Raw genomic sequence first — 17,896 nt, forward strand, 5'->3', positions numbered from 1 at the left:
TGGCAGAACAGGGTCAAAGGGCTAAAAGCCTGCTACTGTTCCTATATTACTATGTTCAGAGGCTTGGTAGAGGACTGGCAAGGCTGCATCTCCTGAACCCCTTAGAGGCGATGGTATTCCAAATTATTGGCACAGCTTTCATTGGGGCTATTGCAACTGTTGTCGCTGAACCATCCAGAACGATTGTATATTGCTACCTTATGATCTGGTCAAATCTCTTTTCACCATCATCCCACTATCTGGTGTGAAGCACAAGTTGCAGGTGGTATGACCATGAGCCCCTTGTTTTCCACCCACCCTCAATTCCGTCACCCCAACCCTATCATTTTGCACTTATGCTTTCAGGTATCCAAGATTTTCCGCCTGGTCAGCTACTGTAGCCTCACAATGAAGTAGGAGAACAGAAATCTGGCAAAGAAGCGCCATCACTTGGGGCAGAATTTTGCCCTTGGCGTGCAGGCTCAGTGGGGGCGGCCGGGAAGTCGACCACTGCCTGCGATCGGGCCCGGAAGGTAATTTCACGCTGGTGGGCTAATTAAGGCCCGCCCAGCGCGAAACTCCAGCAGCAATGCTAAGCGCTGCCTATGCAGGCAGGGGAAGGAGTGCGAGCCAGGCGAGCACGACCTGCACGCGAGTGCGCACTACAAAATCTCCTTGAGGCAGAGAGCTTCCTCAGGGAGATGAACTGATCTTAAAAAAAATTAAAGATTTTATAAATATTATGAAGCATGTCCCCACATGAGCAGGGACATGTTATTAATGAAAAAAATAAAGTTTTTATTTGATTTTTATTTGCTTTTGGAAACCTCATCCCACCCATGTATGAGGTTTCCAAAAAAGTGCAAAGGCTGCTTGGCTTTTTCGCCTGCCTGCCAACTAAAAGGTTGGATGGGCAGAGAAAAATTTACATTAGTTATCTTTAAATGGCCTTAATAGGCCTTTTAATTGTCAGCGGGCACGCTGCTGATTCCGGTGCGTGCACGCCCACCGAAATGTCGCACGTCATTTTACGCTCGGTCGGACACCTGTCCGCCGAGCTAAAAATTTTACCCCTGATCTTATACTCTCAGTCACCAACTCAGATACTGGCACTATATGAACTTTAGAGGGTAGTATAGAGGCAGGATCAACACATGACATTGGTTTTGTACAGAGTACTCAGTAGCAGAGACTTCTGAAGATCAAGTGCAAGTAATGAATTTTGGAAGCTCAGATGGTGTGTAGTAGGTATTTGAACCAGTTTTGTATGCTGACATAATTCAGGTATAACTGATCCCAGCTCACAAATGTAACACAAAATTTAATAGTTTTCAACAAGCCTTGTTTCTAAATCTCTTGCAGTTAACTTATTTCATGTTATAACTCATGCATAATTTGCACACAAGACAAGATTCTCCTGGGTTTGTATTCAGACATGCTGGATTTCTAGGGCGCAGTGGAAATTAAGTCGATTAGACTGCATGCTAATACAACAAAAATACCACATGATTTTCCTTCCTTTTAAATTAATAGAGGAAAACCAATAGGTTGTTTTACAGGCTTACAGTTTAAAATGCCCAGTTTTCCACTGTACAGAGACAATTCAATATTCCTGGTACAAACCCAGAAAAAAATCTCGCACAAGAAGTTATGGGATATTTGTCACCAAGCCCAGATCATTAAAATAATCTTTACCAGTTCCAGAACATAACGTTAACAGAGGCTTTTTTTTCCCTTTAGGGGCAAAGCAGTTCCCCAGCATTTGTAGAATCTGACTAAAGTCTGTATTTGTTTTCGACAGAAATGATACTGGGGTCTTTGTGTCAGACATTGTAAAAGGAGGAATAGTAGATCTGGATGGAAGACTTGTGCAAGGAGACCAAATACTGTCTGTGAATGGGGAGGATGTTCGAAATGCAACTCAGGAGACTGTTGCTGCTATGCTGAAGGTCTGACTAATGCAGAAATTATGACTTGGCAAAGATTTGTAAACAGCAAGTTTGACCAAGACCTGTAACTTTAGCGGTAAAAAATTTAATGTATTTTGATGGTGATGTATTCTCGTTATGCACACAATCAGTGATGTGTTTTATAATTTTTCCAAAATTAATGGAGAAAAACATTTTTAGAATGTATTTAAAATTTTGGCAAGCAAGTATTTTTTGCTTCAGCCAAGTAACTTTCAAGCTCCTGATTTATCCAAATGCAATTGTCCTGCATCCTTTATGCCACACCCTGCTTTTCAGAGTGAGAGAAATGTAAATGAATCAATGTTTGTTGGAGCATTAGCCTGTAAGTTGTTCATTTTTCCAGCCATTTATTGTAAATGACAAAAGCAACCTATGTAATTCTTTCAAATGCCGGTCTGAAATGTTTCTCATGAGATGTAGGGGGTATTTTTAACCTGGAAGAGTGTCTGGGGTTGTATGAAGTGGGAATTGTGTTAAATTGAACACAAACATGAGTACATCAGAAAGCCCAACCCACCGACTTCTGCAATTTACGCCAGTGCATTAGACTGTATACAACTCCCAAGGGAGATGTGTGTTGTCAATTGACATAAGTTAATCACTCAGCTAGAGCAATATTGAAATGGATTTTGCATGTTAACTTTGAGACCATAGGTTTCCCAGGCTTCCTAGAACTCGGCAGTAAAAGCAAGGCAAGAACACAGTGGCAATGAGGGGGCTACACTTTGATCTTTTGGAGGCCTGTCCTGCAATTTAGAGCTCTGATCTATCAGTTCAGCATGGGTGTCATTGCACTGTATTAGATTGGACCTCACATGAAGGATCAAGGTGACCAGAAGGGGCAATAGGCTGCTGCTGACAGTCCTGTAGTTCCACAGCAGAGAGGTGCAACTTGCAGGAGGTCATATCCAGTACATAGGTCTACAAGCAGAAGATAACTTTTTTGACATGACTAAACACCAATGTGGTCAGGGTATTCAATCAGGTGGCAGCATCCTGCTTGAACAAAACCTGGTGCCAACTTGACTAGGAGCTCTCACTTTACTAGTGGCTGGCAAATTCACCACTGCCCTTAATGGTTGTTCCCCTGTATTCTTCCAGGGATCTACCGAAGACATTTGCAGGATCTTGCAATCGGTGATGAATAAATGCATAAGATAGGTGACTGATGGCTTGTTTTCCAGAACTGCCAATGATGTCAACTATGCCCATGATCACACAAGTCAAAACGAGCAAACATTTGGATTTGTAGCTCTGGTTGGTTTCCCATGGGTGCAGGGCATCATCGATTGCACACATGTGGCATTTAAGGCACCACAGATAAGCCAAGAGTATTCCATCAACCACAAGGCCTTGAACAATGTGCAGCTAGCGTGCAACCATAAAATATTTCTTATACAGGTGTGCACAAGATTCCAGGAATCTTTCATGATGCTTTCAATCTGTGGTAGTCCATGCTTCCTGATCTCTTTTCACCTCAAAGCAAAGTTACTGTCTGACTACCTGTAGGCAAGGGATACCCATTTGGACCTGCAAGTGTAGCAAGGAGCTGGATTGTATGCTGCCACCACCACCCCCACCCCCCCGCCACCCCACTTCGCCACAAACCATAAAGCCGGTTGTCAACCCACCAACCCAAAGCCCAATATTATGCTTGGAGCAAACTTAATTTTATCAGAGTTGGACTTCCTCCCAATCTGGGAGTAGTCCCAGCAGTGGCAGGATCGAGCAGTGGCCAATGCTGGGAATAAGGGAATTCCCCAGGGAGGAAGACTGATGGAGCCAGCATAGGGGACCCCCCAAGAGAGGTAACCCTCACCATTCCCCCTTCCTGCCCAACAGCAGCCCATGCAGTGAAAGTTACCAGGCTACCTCAGCCTTCCCCTTGCGACATGTAAAACAGTGGCAGAGGCAGAATGAGGCCTTTAAATGGCCATTAATTGATCTCTTAAGGGCCTCAATAGGCCTAAGGATGGGGGAGCTGCCTGACACTTTCCCCAGCCACCATAATATTGGAGACAAGTCAAGGGTGGGCAGAAAGGTAGTGGAAATGCCGCCCATATAATTTTACGAGGCCCAAGTCCACTCCCACCTTCAGATTCACCGATAGGGAGGGGTGTAAGATCCACCCCAAGGGGCAGGACGCAGATAATCTTAAGAGAATTCTGTGGAGGAGGAAGACCAGAAGTAGGAGGAGGAGCACAAGGAGGTGGAAACTGACACGGGCAGACATTGCTATCTGACATGCCCTCACAATTGCGAGTTTCACCTTGGTGCACTCATCTATAAACCACATACATAAGCCACTTTTGCACTCCCAGCACAAAGTGGTTCTGCAAACAGCCAAGCCTTCCTTTCACAGGCCTCTGTTGTTCCAAGTCAATTCATGTCTTGCCATTTGTCATCACATTTCCAGTTATCAGTCAAAAAAGGGCACAGTGAATAAGTGGTGCAAAAGAATATTTATTAGATTCAAATAGGCAACATAAACTTAACAATTCAACAAAGTATAACAGATCCACCTGCATACCTTTATGCAACTACAAAGTTTTACTGTTTTTCTAGCACATCCACATAGTGCAGCCAAACCGTGCCTTTACATAGAGGAAGAGGCAGACTGCTCAGATCCCTGTTTTGAATGTTGAGGTGCTCTTGGCCAACATCCTCAGGGTTTTGGAGGCCCCGCAAAAATCTTCCACTTGTACTGGGACGTAGAGTGTTAGGTATTGACTGGGGGGAAGGAGCAATGGCTCAGAAGTGAAAACACTCTGAGCTGTGTTCCAACTTCCATTTCCCCTTTCACCTTCATGGCACTTGTGGCCCAGCAGCACTTCCCTGCAAGCAATGTCACTGGAGCACACTTCGCTGCAGATCAGTGAGGCAATGAAAGACCAATAGTAGGATATAATTCATCCTATTTGAGGTGGCATTGAGAGCATGCAACCTATTAAAAATGCCTTTCAAGCACTGGTGTGCTTCATGTTTTCATGAAAGAACATATCATCAAAAAAAGCCTTTAGCATTGTACCACTTATGCTTGAACTAGATTCCTCTAATCTCTGCAATTGCACTGCCAGTACATCGCACATTCTCCGCTGCTGCTCAAGAAATACCCCTACGTCAATAGTCCCCAGGGTTCATCATCTGCATTCAGCCAAGCAGAGCCTGGAAAATCCTGCACTCTCCAACTCGGGCTCAACATTCCTGCCCCTGATTCTGCTGTTAGTAACTTGTCAAACACAAGTTACCATGTGAAATTCCAGTGATCACAGAAGTGTGAATATCTGAGCTGATACATGGTCTGCATCAATCCTATGATAGAGCACTCTCAGAGGAAGTGAGCTTCCCTCTGGAGTCGTCATCATTGTGGTCATAAGTAACCCTATTGAAACATAGGGCAGAATTTTGAGGTCGTCAGGTGGGTGGGCCCAGGAGCGGCCGGGAAACAGCCAGCCAGCGTGAAAGGTGCGCTGAAAGGCTCAGCGCTGCCGGGGTTGGGGCGGGAGGAGGGCAAGCGCTGAAGTCGGCATGGGCATGGGGGAGCATGCAAAGAAAGCTCCCTGAAGACAGAGAGCTGCCTCAGGGAGCTCAAGAATTTAAAACCATCAAAGAAAGATTTTAAAATGCAGACAAAAATGTCCACAAATCAGACTCACACATAAACGTATAGATTTTAAAAATTTTGCCCAAACATTTTTTTTTAAATTAATATCGGAAGCCTCACCCCGTCATTGGATGAGGTTTCCTCAAAAACCCAAAGGCCGCCTGGTCAATTCGCCTGCCCACCAACTGTAATGTTGGACGGGCAGCATAGAATCCAGCTTAATAAATACATTAATGGCCTTAATAGGCCTCTTAATTATCAGCGGGCGTGCTACCGACTTTCGTGCGCGCCTGCTGACCGAAATATTACACGAGTGTGCGATGATGTCGGGAGGCTCACCTGACATTATCACTCACTATTTGATGCCCGATCGGGTCGGACAGGCGCCCTCACGCGAGACATAAAATTCTACCCATAAGATCCTGAGGGCATTTGACAGGGTGGATGCTGAAAGGAGCTTTCCCCTTGTGGAAGAGACTAGAACTAGGGGACACTGTTTAAAAGTAAAGATTCTCCCACTTAAGACACTAATGAGAAGAAATGTAATTCTCTCAGAGGGTTGTAAGACTTTGAACTCTCTTCCCTGGAAAATGGTTGAGGCAGGGTCATTGAATATTTTTATGGCAGAAGTAGATAGATTCTTGACTAACAAGGGTGTCAAAGGTTGCCAGGGGCAGGGAGTGGAGTTGAGGCCATAATCAGATCAGCCATGATCTTATTGAATGGCCGGGTAGGCTTGAGGGGCCAACTGGCCTACTCCTGCTCCTAATTTGTATGTTTGCATTGACTATCTCTTGCTGGGCACATGAAGGCCCTCTGGCAGATAAGAGACATGAATGAATAAAGTGAAAGTAAAAATGCTTGAAGTTACTGCTATGCACATGATCATATTTTGGTGGTTGTTGACATCAAGTCAACACGACTGAGTATTGTATGCCATGGCTGCCTGACATTTAATTCTGTCAGGTAGCTAAGAGAACCCCATCTCCTCATCTCTTAACAGCCAAGCATGCCGAGACTCCACTGATCTCCAGTGCCGCCTCTTTTGACTTCACCTCCAGTTCTCTACCTCTCCGTGGTGTTCTGTGTTCTCTTCTGCAATGAGTGAAAGTAATGAGATTTGTTCACCCAATGGATGGCATGACATTGCATAAGATGAATGTGAGTGCCACTGGAGTTTAGATAGATAGAGATGTGACTAAGTACATAGACAGGGTGATGTGAGAAGTGATGTGCTGGAGTAGTCTTGAGGTGGCAGAGGGAGAGAGGGTGATAAGGCACATCAGTATGTAGGGCAATGTGCCATTGCTATCAACTTTTCTGCCCTGCTAAGGTCACTGAATTGCTTCCTACATTGGATCTTGGGGCATAGCCTCCTCAGTAACCTCCAACCACACCTTCTTTGACTCAGCTGCAAACTTTTCCTTCCCATCACTAGGAATCTCCTTCAGACCCATGTAGCCCCCAATAGCACATCCAGGGAGATTTTGTTGAAGCAGGGTGCAGCCAGCCTTTGCCCATCTCAACCCAGAGTCGGAGGCCTGTAGCTCTCCATGATAACTCCAAACTCCTTCAACTTGCATGTTACGAGTGTCCCTTTAAATCATTAGATTGAAATTGCATCATGCATGTCATCATTACAAACACTGATGCTAACTGAATGGGAAGCCTGGAAGTAAAATGATAATGAAGTGGTTCTTAAAAAGCCACCGACAGCTGCATTGCACTTACTTCCAGATTTCTTACATTTTATTAGTGCTGTGCTCTCAGCATGTCTCCATATTAAAATCCAGCCATAAGTTCTGTAAATAAAAATATTGTTGAGCTTTCAATCCTCCTGATTATTTTGCACCTTTTTGTTATTCCTTCCACATTAATGCATCTATTATAAGGATCACAGCCTATTAAAATGCCTTAAAATTAGGATACGCTGATAAATTTATTGATCTTCTAGCTTGACTCCCCAATGGGAGCCTAGACTCAGTGAATTTGCTTCATTATGCATTTCTACTTTGGCCTGAATTATGGATTCGAACACCATATGACCCATTGCATTAGTCGGTCAACAAACAGCATCAGATATTACTACTGTAGGAAGCTCATCATTTGAAATATTGTTTGAATAAAAACAAATCTTTATTAAACTATCTTGCCCTCATCTCTTCCGTGATGCACATAAATGCTTGCCCATAACTTACAATGATTATGCAGTCGTTGCTTCTGTTGTCAGTAGCCTTCTAATAGAGAGTTACAGTTACAAGACTGTTTAATTATAACCTTGCTGTAACCAAATAATAAAGGACCTGGCCCAAGTTAATTCAACAAAGAAGTTAGCAAACAGGATGACTGATCAGCAGAAAATCTTCAAATCTGAGATGGATGGTGTATAACAGAGATATATCCTATAAGGCAAAGAATGGGTATTTCATAGAGCAGAATGGTTTTGATAAATGAAAAATTTAAGACTAAACTGGAACTAAAAGAGGGCCATTTGATTCTAGTACTAAAAATGCTGAAGCAAGTTATGAGTAATATAGTGTAGTCCAGAGGTGAAAAGGGTAGTTGCTTGGGCTAGGAGCAGATAATATAAAAGGAAATAGGGACTTTTATAAACACGAAAAAGAATAATTAAAGCAATGATGAGTTGCTCAAGAATGAAGGCATTATTTTCCTTTTGTAACATAGTAGAACCAGTTACATGGACATCTCTGTCTGGATGCTGAACATCTGAAGTGTGCTGTAACTATCTAGCCCTGGTATTCCCCATTTACTGTCCTAGGCCATTTAAGTGGCCTCAGGCAACCTCCACAGATCTTTATTGAACTCCAATTTCTGTGTAGGCATACGTGCAGATCTTCAGCCTGCCTGTGGACCTTCCAGTTAGCTGGGGCCCGGGGACAGGCCACATCACTGGGTTTTTCTGAGTGACTTTATTCTTGGGTGGCCTGTGATGCCCCATGCTGCAAGATCAACAATGTTTCTGTTATGACTTGCATTTTAGTCAAATGCAAGTCGCCCCCCCCCCCGACCCGCCACATTCTTACACTCTTTTTCAGGAAGGGTGTTGGACTTCCATTGCAGCATTGAAGGAACAAAAGCCCAACATTCCAGGTCTCAGCCCCATTCTAACTTGTGCACCCAAGAAATATTCAGTTCCAGCAAGCACAAGGAAAACTGGTCCTCTATCCTTCTGACACATGTGACAAACTGATTGCCCAAAACCTCACATCTTGTGAGAACATAATACATATATGTTTTTTTTTTCTGTATCAGTTATCAGTTAAGTAAAATAAATTAACCTTAGAGCAGTTTGCTCTAAGATGCATGCATTTTTGTGATTTTATATGATGTAATACACAGCATTAAGTTTCTACCAAAGTATCTCATTGCATTTGTTACTTGTACATGTTGAAATATTCTCAGACATTCAAAAAATAAAGTAACCTTTATGTTCTGATTTTTAGTGTGCACAAGGCATGGTAAGATTAGAGGTTGGCAGGGTGAAGGCTGGATCGTTCTCACCTGATAGAAGAGGTTCCCAAAGTAGCCAGGTTTGTGCCTCTAAGATCATGTTTGAACTCTTTCACAACAAAATAAAACAAGTTGGTTTATAGGGGCAGGAGTTTATTCATCTATCGTTCAGTTTGTGTCAGCTGTAAACTATTGGAATGATGATCATTTCAATCAAGTATAATTAAATGATGCTGCAAGCTCTAGTGTATAAAATCAAATTATGGATCTAATGTTATCATGCTTTTATGTGTCCCTTGAATGTTTTGTCGATACTAAATAGCCTCTTTGAAATTTATGATTTTTTAAAAATATTTTTCAAAAGGGAGTGCTAAAATGCAGAGTTTACTGGGTTGGATTTAGTACATTGATTATTCTTAATCTTGGATTTGTTATGTTAGAAGATTAGAGATCTGAACCTACCTCTATTTTATTTCTAACTAAATGAAGTTCATGGGGATAAATCTTTAAGCATGTGCTGTAGGAAACTCAGGCATCAGCTTCACTTAATTTTCCAATATGCTCTGGTGTCAGATAAGGTTCCCTTGCATCTTTTTCAGGAAATGGTTTCCACATATTGGTTTCCACATATGTTCACAATAATTTAATCTGAAGCAGGACTACTCAACTTTGAAGGGTGTCTGTACAGTGCAGTTTCAAGTTGCCTTCTACCAATTTTTTTTTCAGTTAACTTCATCATTTAACTTATGATTTTTTTTAAGTTGCTATTTTTTAAAACATGTTTTATAAAGGTTTTAGAAAAATGAATTGTGGAGTGATGCTCCTTTATAAGAACACTCCACCTCCGCTGTTCCCCTTGCCAACCCTTCTCCTCCCACTCAGGAACTGGTTTCTAGACTAAAACACAGGCCTTGTCTTGAACTGGCTTCTCAGACAGTTACCCCATTAGCCAGGTTTATATTTTCAATTTTTGGAAGAAAATGGAGATTTGTTTTTGAGGGTAAAAATATAAACTGATAATGTATTCTGTGAAAATAGGAAGCTCCAGGGAGTTTGTTTTATATTGCTTCAGGATGGATGTTTGTTATTCGTTCATGGGATGTGAACATCATTGGCAAGGCCAGCATTTGTTGGCCATTCTTAATTGCTCTTGAGAAGATACTGATGATAATCAGAGCACCATTAACTTTTCTTTTGGTTGTCAGCAAGAACAGCCTATTTAAACTGGTAATGAGCACCGTCAGCATTAGAGAGAGTCTGTAGACTTAAGTGGTATGTAACAGCAGATCTGCAATATTTGTATTTGGTAATTTTAAATAAAGGAAAAACTCACAACAAGTTTTTTGTCAACTTCATTGTGTTGTAGTTTCAATTTAATAGAATTGATGCTTACAGACAGTGGGCAGAATTTTCCCGTCGGCGATTTGGGGACGGAGCCTTCTCGCTGACAGGAAAATGATGCGGGATGACATCGGGAGGAACCCCCGACGTCATCCCTGTCCATTTAAATATTGTGGAAGGCAGGCTGACAGCAAAATCAGCAGTCGGCCCGCCAACCTGTCAATGGCCAATTAAGGCCATTGACAGGGTAATTAAGCTTGTTAAATGCCCTGCCCGTCCAACCTTAAGGTTGACAGGCAGGCCAGGAGCCCCAGAGGGCTTCTGATACTACACGAAACCTCATCCACTGGCAGGATGAGGTTTCATGTCTGTTTTTAAAAATTTCAATGAAGTTTATGTGCTTCTTATTAACATGTCCCATCTCGTGTGACATTGTCACATAAGGGGGACATGTTAATAATTTTAATATTTTTCTATTTTTAAAGATTTTTATACTGTCAGTAATCTCCCTGAGACAGCACTTAGTCTCAGGAAGATGTGTGCTCTTTCGCGCGCATGTGCAATAGAGCGCACTTTGACAGATGGGGAATCCCTCCACTCCCTGGACAGGAAACGCATAGCAAGTTTCTATCCAATCCTGGCAATTGTAGGTTTCCCTGGTAAGTATCGCTATCGATTTATGTATTCTTAAAAACATGTGTAACTAGGCCAGAATTTTTACCTTGATGGCGGCGGGCCCTGTTTCAGCAGCGGAGTTTGGCTGCCCGCCCGCTGCCAAGCTAGTGGGGCCTGCCCACCCATCAAGGTAAAAATTCTGGCCAGTGAATGGGAAAGTTGCCAGAACAAGTTTATCCTCCAGATCTGTGCATTTCATCCTTCTCTTTTTCCTGCTATTCTCTACAATATTATACTTGTTTTTCAGGTATTGATAATCACTATAATTTAGAAAATAACCCTAAAACTAATCATCAGTGATAGGATACTGTCGTATGCTGGTGACAAACATTTTTACTTGTGAGGTGCTGAGCATTTAAATTTCAGCATTTGAATTAATTGAATCATAATTGATTTTTTACGGCATTAATCAAGCCGAAGGATTAATTACATCATAAAGTTACAAACATGAAGCTAAGCCTTTTATGGTTATCTGAACCCTGTACTTGTGTTACTATCTAAAATTCTCAGAAAAGCATTAAAGGGCTGTGGGAATTATTAACACAAAACTTCCTGTCCAAAAAAAACTATTTGTATTTTGATGATGCCTCTGTCCCAAGGTGGACAAAGCAGAGATTTTTATCACCTGAAGGAAGTTTCTTTGCAAACTAATAGCAAGAATTTTTTTTCCTGCCTTTCACAAAATATACAACATGGACCTTTTACTTCAGTACGTTTTTGAAGTTTAGGGCTATGAATAAAGGGTTGTAAATTTTGAAAAACTAAGTGTCTCAGCGCCCAAAAGAATAACACCAGTTTGTACCATGATTTTAATATCAGGCAATTTACATACTGGATATGCAAAACAAAGTTTAGACCATACTTATAAGAATATTAATGTATAATTACACTCATCTCAATTGTGATTATTCTCACAGGTCAGCGAAGGGAGTTGTGGTGGTGGACTGACCACATTCTGTTCTACTGCTTCTGGATCTACCCAACCTGATCTTTATGAAACTGGATACAGAAAACATGCCTGTAAGAATTATTCCGTCCTGCATGGTTAATCTTGAGTATTATTCTTGATGCTAGTATTATTTGAGTGTGACCCAAATCTGTACTCTTAAAGGGTAAGAATCCACAACAGCCCAAGAAAGTGTTGCGATATATCACTTATAAAGGTTTTAGTGAGCCTTAAAAAGCTAAGATGGTCCTGCCTCTGTACTTGGCTGTAATATCTCCCCTTTCTGTTGTATTTAATTAAAATTTGCAAAAAAAAATCCTTTTTATGCATGAACGCTAATTTAAGGAGTCAGCTACGTTGTATTTTTAAAATATAAATATGTTTTTATTGTTTTATTCCATTGTTGTGAAGCCAGCGGTTTACTAACAAATTGGGTATGTCAGTGGCTTAGTAAGTATGCATAACTTAAACTGGCAGTGACTAGTTTATCAATATTAACAATTGACATTTAGTTACTTGATAATAAAGGACTTGAGTATTGCTGGGAAAAAGACACGTCGAAGCTTTTCATCTTGCACTCAGCAGGACACTTGCAAGAATAACAATATAAGGGGAAAAACAGCAATTTATACTGTAATAAAAATAAAAAGCTGCAGATGCTGGAAATCCAAAACAACAGAATTATCTGGAAAAACTCAACAGGTCTGGCAGCATCGGCGGAGAAGAAAAGAGTTGACGTTTCCAGTCCTCATGACCCTTCGACAGAACTAAGTAGAAATAGGAAAGGGGTGAAATATAAGCTGGTTTAAGGTGTGTGTGGGGGGGAGGGGGGTGGTGGGTGGTGGGTTGGGTGGGGGGAGAGAAGTGGAGGGGGGTTGTGGTTGTAGGGACAAGCAAGCAGTGATAGAAGCAGATCATCAAAAGATTTCACAGACAACAGAACAAAAGAACACATAGGTGTTGAAGTTGGTGATATATATCTAAATGAATGTGCTAATTAAGAATGGATGGTAGGGCACTCAAGGTATAGCTCTAGTGGGGGTGGGGGGGAGCATAAAAGATTTAACAATATTTAAAAATAATGGAAATAGGTGGGAAAAAGAAAAATCTATATAATTTATTGGAAAAAAACAAAAGGAAGGGGGAAGAAACAGAAAGGGGGTGGGGATGGAGGAGGGAGTTCAGGACCTAAAGTTGTTGAATTCAATATTCAGTCCGGAAGGCTGTAAAGTGCCTAGTCGGAAGATGAGGTGTTGTTCCTCCAGTTTGCGTTGGGCTTCACTGGAACAATGCAGCAAGCCAAGGACAGACATGTGGGCAAGAGAGCAGGGTGGAGTGTTAAAATGGCAAGCGACAGGGAGGTTTGGGTCATTCTTGCGGACAGACCGCAGGTGTTCTGCAAAGCGGTCGCCCCGTTTACGTTTGGTCTCTCCAATGTAGAGGAGACCACATTGGGAGCAACGAATGCAGTAGACTAAGTTGGGGGAAATGCAAGTGTAATGCTGCTTCACTTGAAAGGAGTGTTTGGGCCCTTGGACGGTGAGGAGAGAGGAATTAAAGGGGCAGGTGTTCCACCTTTTGCGTGGGCATGGGGTGGTGCCATAGGTGGGGCTTGAGGAGTAGGGGGTGATGGAGGAGTGGACCAGGGTGTCCCGGAGGGAACGATCCCTACGGATTGCCGACGGGGGGGTGAAGTGAAGATGTGTTTGGTGGTGGCATCATGCTGGACTTGGCGGAAATGGCGGAGGATGATCCTTTGAATGCGGAGGCTGGTGGGGTGATAAGTGAGGACAAGGGGGACCTTATCATGTTTCTGGGAAGGAGGAGAAGGCGTGAGGGCGGATGCGTGGGAGATGGGCTGGACACGGTTGAGGGCCCTGTCAACGACCGTGGGTGGAAAACCTCGGTTAAGGAAGAAGGAGGACATGTCAGAGGAACTGTTTTTGAAGGTAGCATCATCGGAACAGATGCGACGGAGGCGAAGGAACTGAGAGAATGGGATGGAGTCCTTACAGGAAGCGGGGTGTGAGGAGCTGTAGTCGAGGTAGCTGTGGGAGTTGATAGGCTTGTAATGGATATTGGTGGACAGTCTATCACCAGAGATTGAGACAGCGAGGTCAAGGAAGGGAAGGGAAGTGTCAGAGATGGACCACGTGAAAATGATGGAGAGGTGGAGATTGGAAGCAAAATTAATAAATTTTTCCAAGCCCCGACGAGAGCATGAAGCAGCACCGAAGTAATCATCGATGTACCAGAGAAAGAGTTGTGGAAGGGGGCCGGAGTAGGACTGGAACAAGGAATGTTCCACATACCCCATAAAGAGACAGGCATAGCTGGGGCCCATGCGGGTACCCATAGTCACACCTTTTATTTGGAGGAAGAAACAGAAAGGGGGTGGGGATGGAGGAGGGAGTTCAGGACCTAAAGTTGTTGAATTCAATATTCAGTCTGGAAGGCTGTAAAGTGCCTAGTCGGAAGATGAGGTGTTGTTCCTCCAGTTTGCGTTGGGCTTCACTGGAACAATGCAGCAAGCCAAGGACAGATATGTGGGCAAGAGAGCAGGGTGGAGTGTTGAAATGGCAAGCGACAGGGAGGTTTGGGTCATTCTTGCGGACAGACCGCAGGTGTTCTGCAAAGCGGTCGCCCAGTTTACGTTTGGTCTCTCCAATGTAGAGGAGACTGCATTGGGAGCAACGAATGCAGTAGACTAAGTTGGGGGAAATGCAAGTGAAATGTTGATTCACTTGAAATTTATACTGTATGTGAAGAGGGTGCTGTTTGGTTGGCAGGTGGACTCTGATTGGTAGAGGCATTGCCATGAAGAATGCACCAGTGATGGTAAATGACAGTTAATTGCCAACCATTGTTTGAAATTTAAACCAGGCAGCTTGACCCTGAGTGGTCAAGGCATTGCCCTGAGGAACGAATCAGCGAATGGCTGTTACTTATTTTGTTTTGCTGAAACAGGTACAATGTGTGCACGTGTTCTTTCTGTCTGCAAAGAACAGGGCCCTGTGTATTAATGTATGTAACTACACACAAATGCACCACACTGCGAACCTGACTGATAATTTTATATTGGTTGTCAGCGTAATTCTTAGGACATTGAGGATTATTTAGCAAATGTTGTCCAATCGCGGAATCATATCTAATGTTGGGCACTGGGTTTTGAGTTTTGCAAGCACGGGCTGGTTAGGTACGGTCAGCGGCTGGGATTGCGAACAGCAGCTGGAACATGCTGTTTAATGCAATCTGCCAGTTTTGGGATGTACAGCCTACATGCCTAGCATCACACTGGCACTGAAATTCATATACCACATTACTCGTTTGTGTGATAGGCAGAATATATTTTTGGCTTGATGGCAGCATCCTGTCAGTGGAGAATACCACTCGTGTTGCAACTGCATAAGTAGCAGTGTGAAACAGCTAGCTTCACCTGTTGCTCAAAGTTTTGAGATATCTTGCCCTTCCAGGGTAACCTGAGGTAGACTGGGCCCTTTTCAGGGCTGAAAGTGATGCCTTCAGCCCATTGAATTGACATTTGTATACAGATATCAACATTTATGTAAACAAGCCTCAAAAATATTTGAATGTGTCTGCATTCCTTTATCCTATGGAAAGGCTAATGTCAGTAAGTGAATTGTATAGGCATTATTTTTCCTCAGCATTGTATTAGGAGTAATGCCAGGTCATTAGCAGGGTGAACTGCGACCATGTTTGTGCCATTTCAGTGTGATCAGAACCTCACGTGTTGACTGCCCACTCCATCTAAGATAATACAAACAAAAAGGAAAATGCTGTAAATGTTGGAAATTCACAAAAGGTTTGTCAGCCTCTATAAAAATTTAGGTTTTATGCCTTTCTTCAGAACAGGAATCTGAAAGATAGGCAAGATGTTTGTTTGTTCAGGAACTGAGTTTCCATTTAAAGGAATTAGCTTGATGCCTCATATCTTATGAAAGCCATCTCTACTTATTTTCTCAGAACTCACTATCTGGACTTCTGGATCAGACCCAGAAAAGCCACATATCACCTGTACTAGTAGAGGTAGAATAATATCACATCTGGAAACATGTTACACTTGAAATTTTGCATCATGTGCCACCACTGAATCATCTGTAATCTTTCAAATCAAGATAACTATAAGAAGATGCCCCTAGCGGGCATGAATCCTATTTCTGCTTAGTGCACTTTTGAAATATTGGCCTGGTTTGTGTCATTTATACCACATTTATTCCCATCTCTGCATCTGCAGAGAAGGTGGAGATGGATCTTCTCCTTCAACTGCTACAATTTTTGTGATTGTGGTCCCTTTGCTAGGTGGACCATTCTACGATTTTGATCCAGTGACTCTGAAGGAACAGTAATAAATTCAAGGTCAGGATGGTGTGTGACTTGGAGGTAATGCTGTTTCCACAACTTTGCTGCTCTTATTCTTCTCTCTGGTAGAGGTCATGGGGAGGGAGGCACTGTCAAGATGTTGAGCTTCTGCAGTTTATCACGTGGGTGAAACATACTGTGGCACAGTGCTCCAATGATGGAGTGGTGGACATTGTGCCCAGTGGCAGAATAAAACTGCTCTGAGTATGTTGTTAACTTCTTGATTGTTATTATGGCTGACACATCTAGAAAGAAACCCTTATCGGAACCACCGCTGGACCTCTAATTTAAAAGCTGTTGCTTTCAACTATTCTGGCAACATTTTGTCTACATCAGGCTTAATACTAGAATTACAGAAGGAAATATAATCTTTATACTTCTGTCAGGAAGCTTCAAGAAGCTTTAATGTTATTGGATGTTATGACCATTGATACTTTATTTAGTAGACAGTATATTAGCTAAATAGTTTAGTTATTTACTGGTTCATGCTCAGAAAGAAATACAGATTTCAAAGGTTATTTCTATCCATTGGCGTATTGAGAAATATGTTTGTTTTAAATGTTGTCTCCCAGAAGATTAATTTGTTCAAATTTCATGAGATTGAACAATCTGTTGTTTTTGTTGAGCAACTAATTTGTCTCAGCATTTTTACTTATTCCCAGTATTCTACTCTGACTAGAAAGAGTGATGACAATCCTAACCCCTTGGCTAGAATTTTACGGACTTGTCGCGATGGGGAAGGAGCCGTAAAATGCGGCGAGCCATTCTAAACTCCATTGACTTCGGTGGGACCGTCAAATCCAGCTGGCATAAAATTCCACCCCTTGGGGAGAATTTTCTCCCCGTCGGGTGGGCTGGGCATGGACAGGCGCGGAGCCAATCGCCACCCGTGATCGGCTGAGTGCCATTTTACATGTGTGAGGCAATTAAGGCCCACCCAGCATGATGCATGCCCGGTAGCGCTGAGCGCTAGCTGTACGGGCAGGGGTGGGGGGGGGAGCAAAAGAGTGCAGAAATCTCCCTGAGGCAGCTCCGTGCTTCAGGAAGATTAAGTTGAATTTAAAACTTCAAAATAAAAAAAGTAAAAAATCATTTATACATGTCCCCTCATGTGACAGCGTCACATTTGCTCGGACATGTTTATCAAATGTTCAATTAATACTTATTAATTTAATAAACCCTTCATGAAACCTCATCCCACCGAACGAAAGATCGGAATGATGCACGGTGCTTCAGAACGCACACCCAACGTCACCGCGCGTCATTTTATGCATCAGTGTGCGGGGCCCCCCCCCCCCCCGCACGCCGAACAAATCCTGGCCCTTGTGTTTTTTTGTCCGGATGCCATTTTTAATCTTATGTTTTGCATATGCAAAATCAGCCTGTACAGGGTTAACTTCTGAGGGCACTGAAAATATTTTTTTAAATAGAACCAGATTGCTTGATAATTTTTCCTTAAAGCATAAGTTTGTTTTGGCCTAAGCATTTACATTGTTAAGTGTTATTTGGCTAATCAGTCCAGAGTTTGCC

General features: G+C 42.6%; 1 protein-coding gene across 4 annotated transcripts in view; it reads left to right on the forward strand.

The window, feature by feature from the left end:
• LOC121276887 (multiple PDZ domain protein) overlaps positions 1–17,896 on the forward strand; it is a 413,889-nt gene that overhangs the window by 372,823 nt on the left and 23,170 nt on the right. For all 4 annotated transcript variants that reach the window (XM_041185496.1, XM_041185497.1, XM_041185495.1 and 1 more), the window contains 3 exons: positions 1,781–1,928; positions 9,018–9,104; positions 11,958–12,060. In XM_041185496.1, coding sequence (XP_041041430.1) covers positions 1,781–1,928; positions 9,018–9,104; positions 11,958–12,060 — 338 coding nt within the window. The remainder of the gene's footprint in view (positions 1–1,780; positions 1,929–9,017; positions 9,105–11,957; positions 12,061–17,896) is intronic.

The sequence above is a fragment of the Carcharodon carcharias genome, chromosome 4 (assembly GCF_017639515.1).
Source record: "Carcharodon carcharias isolate sCarCar2 chromosome 4, sCarCar2.pri, whole genome shotgun sequence".
Classification (NCBI taxonomy): Eukaryota; Metazoa; Chordata; class Chondrichthyes; order Lamniformes; family Lamnidae; genus Carcharodon; species Carcharodon carcharias.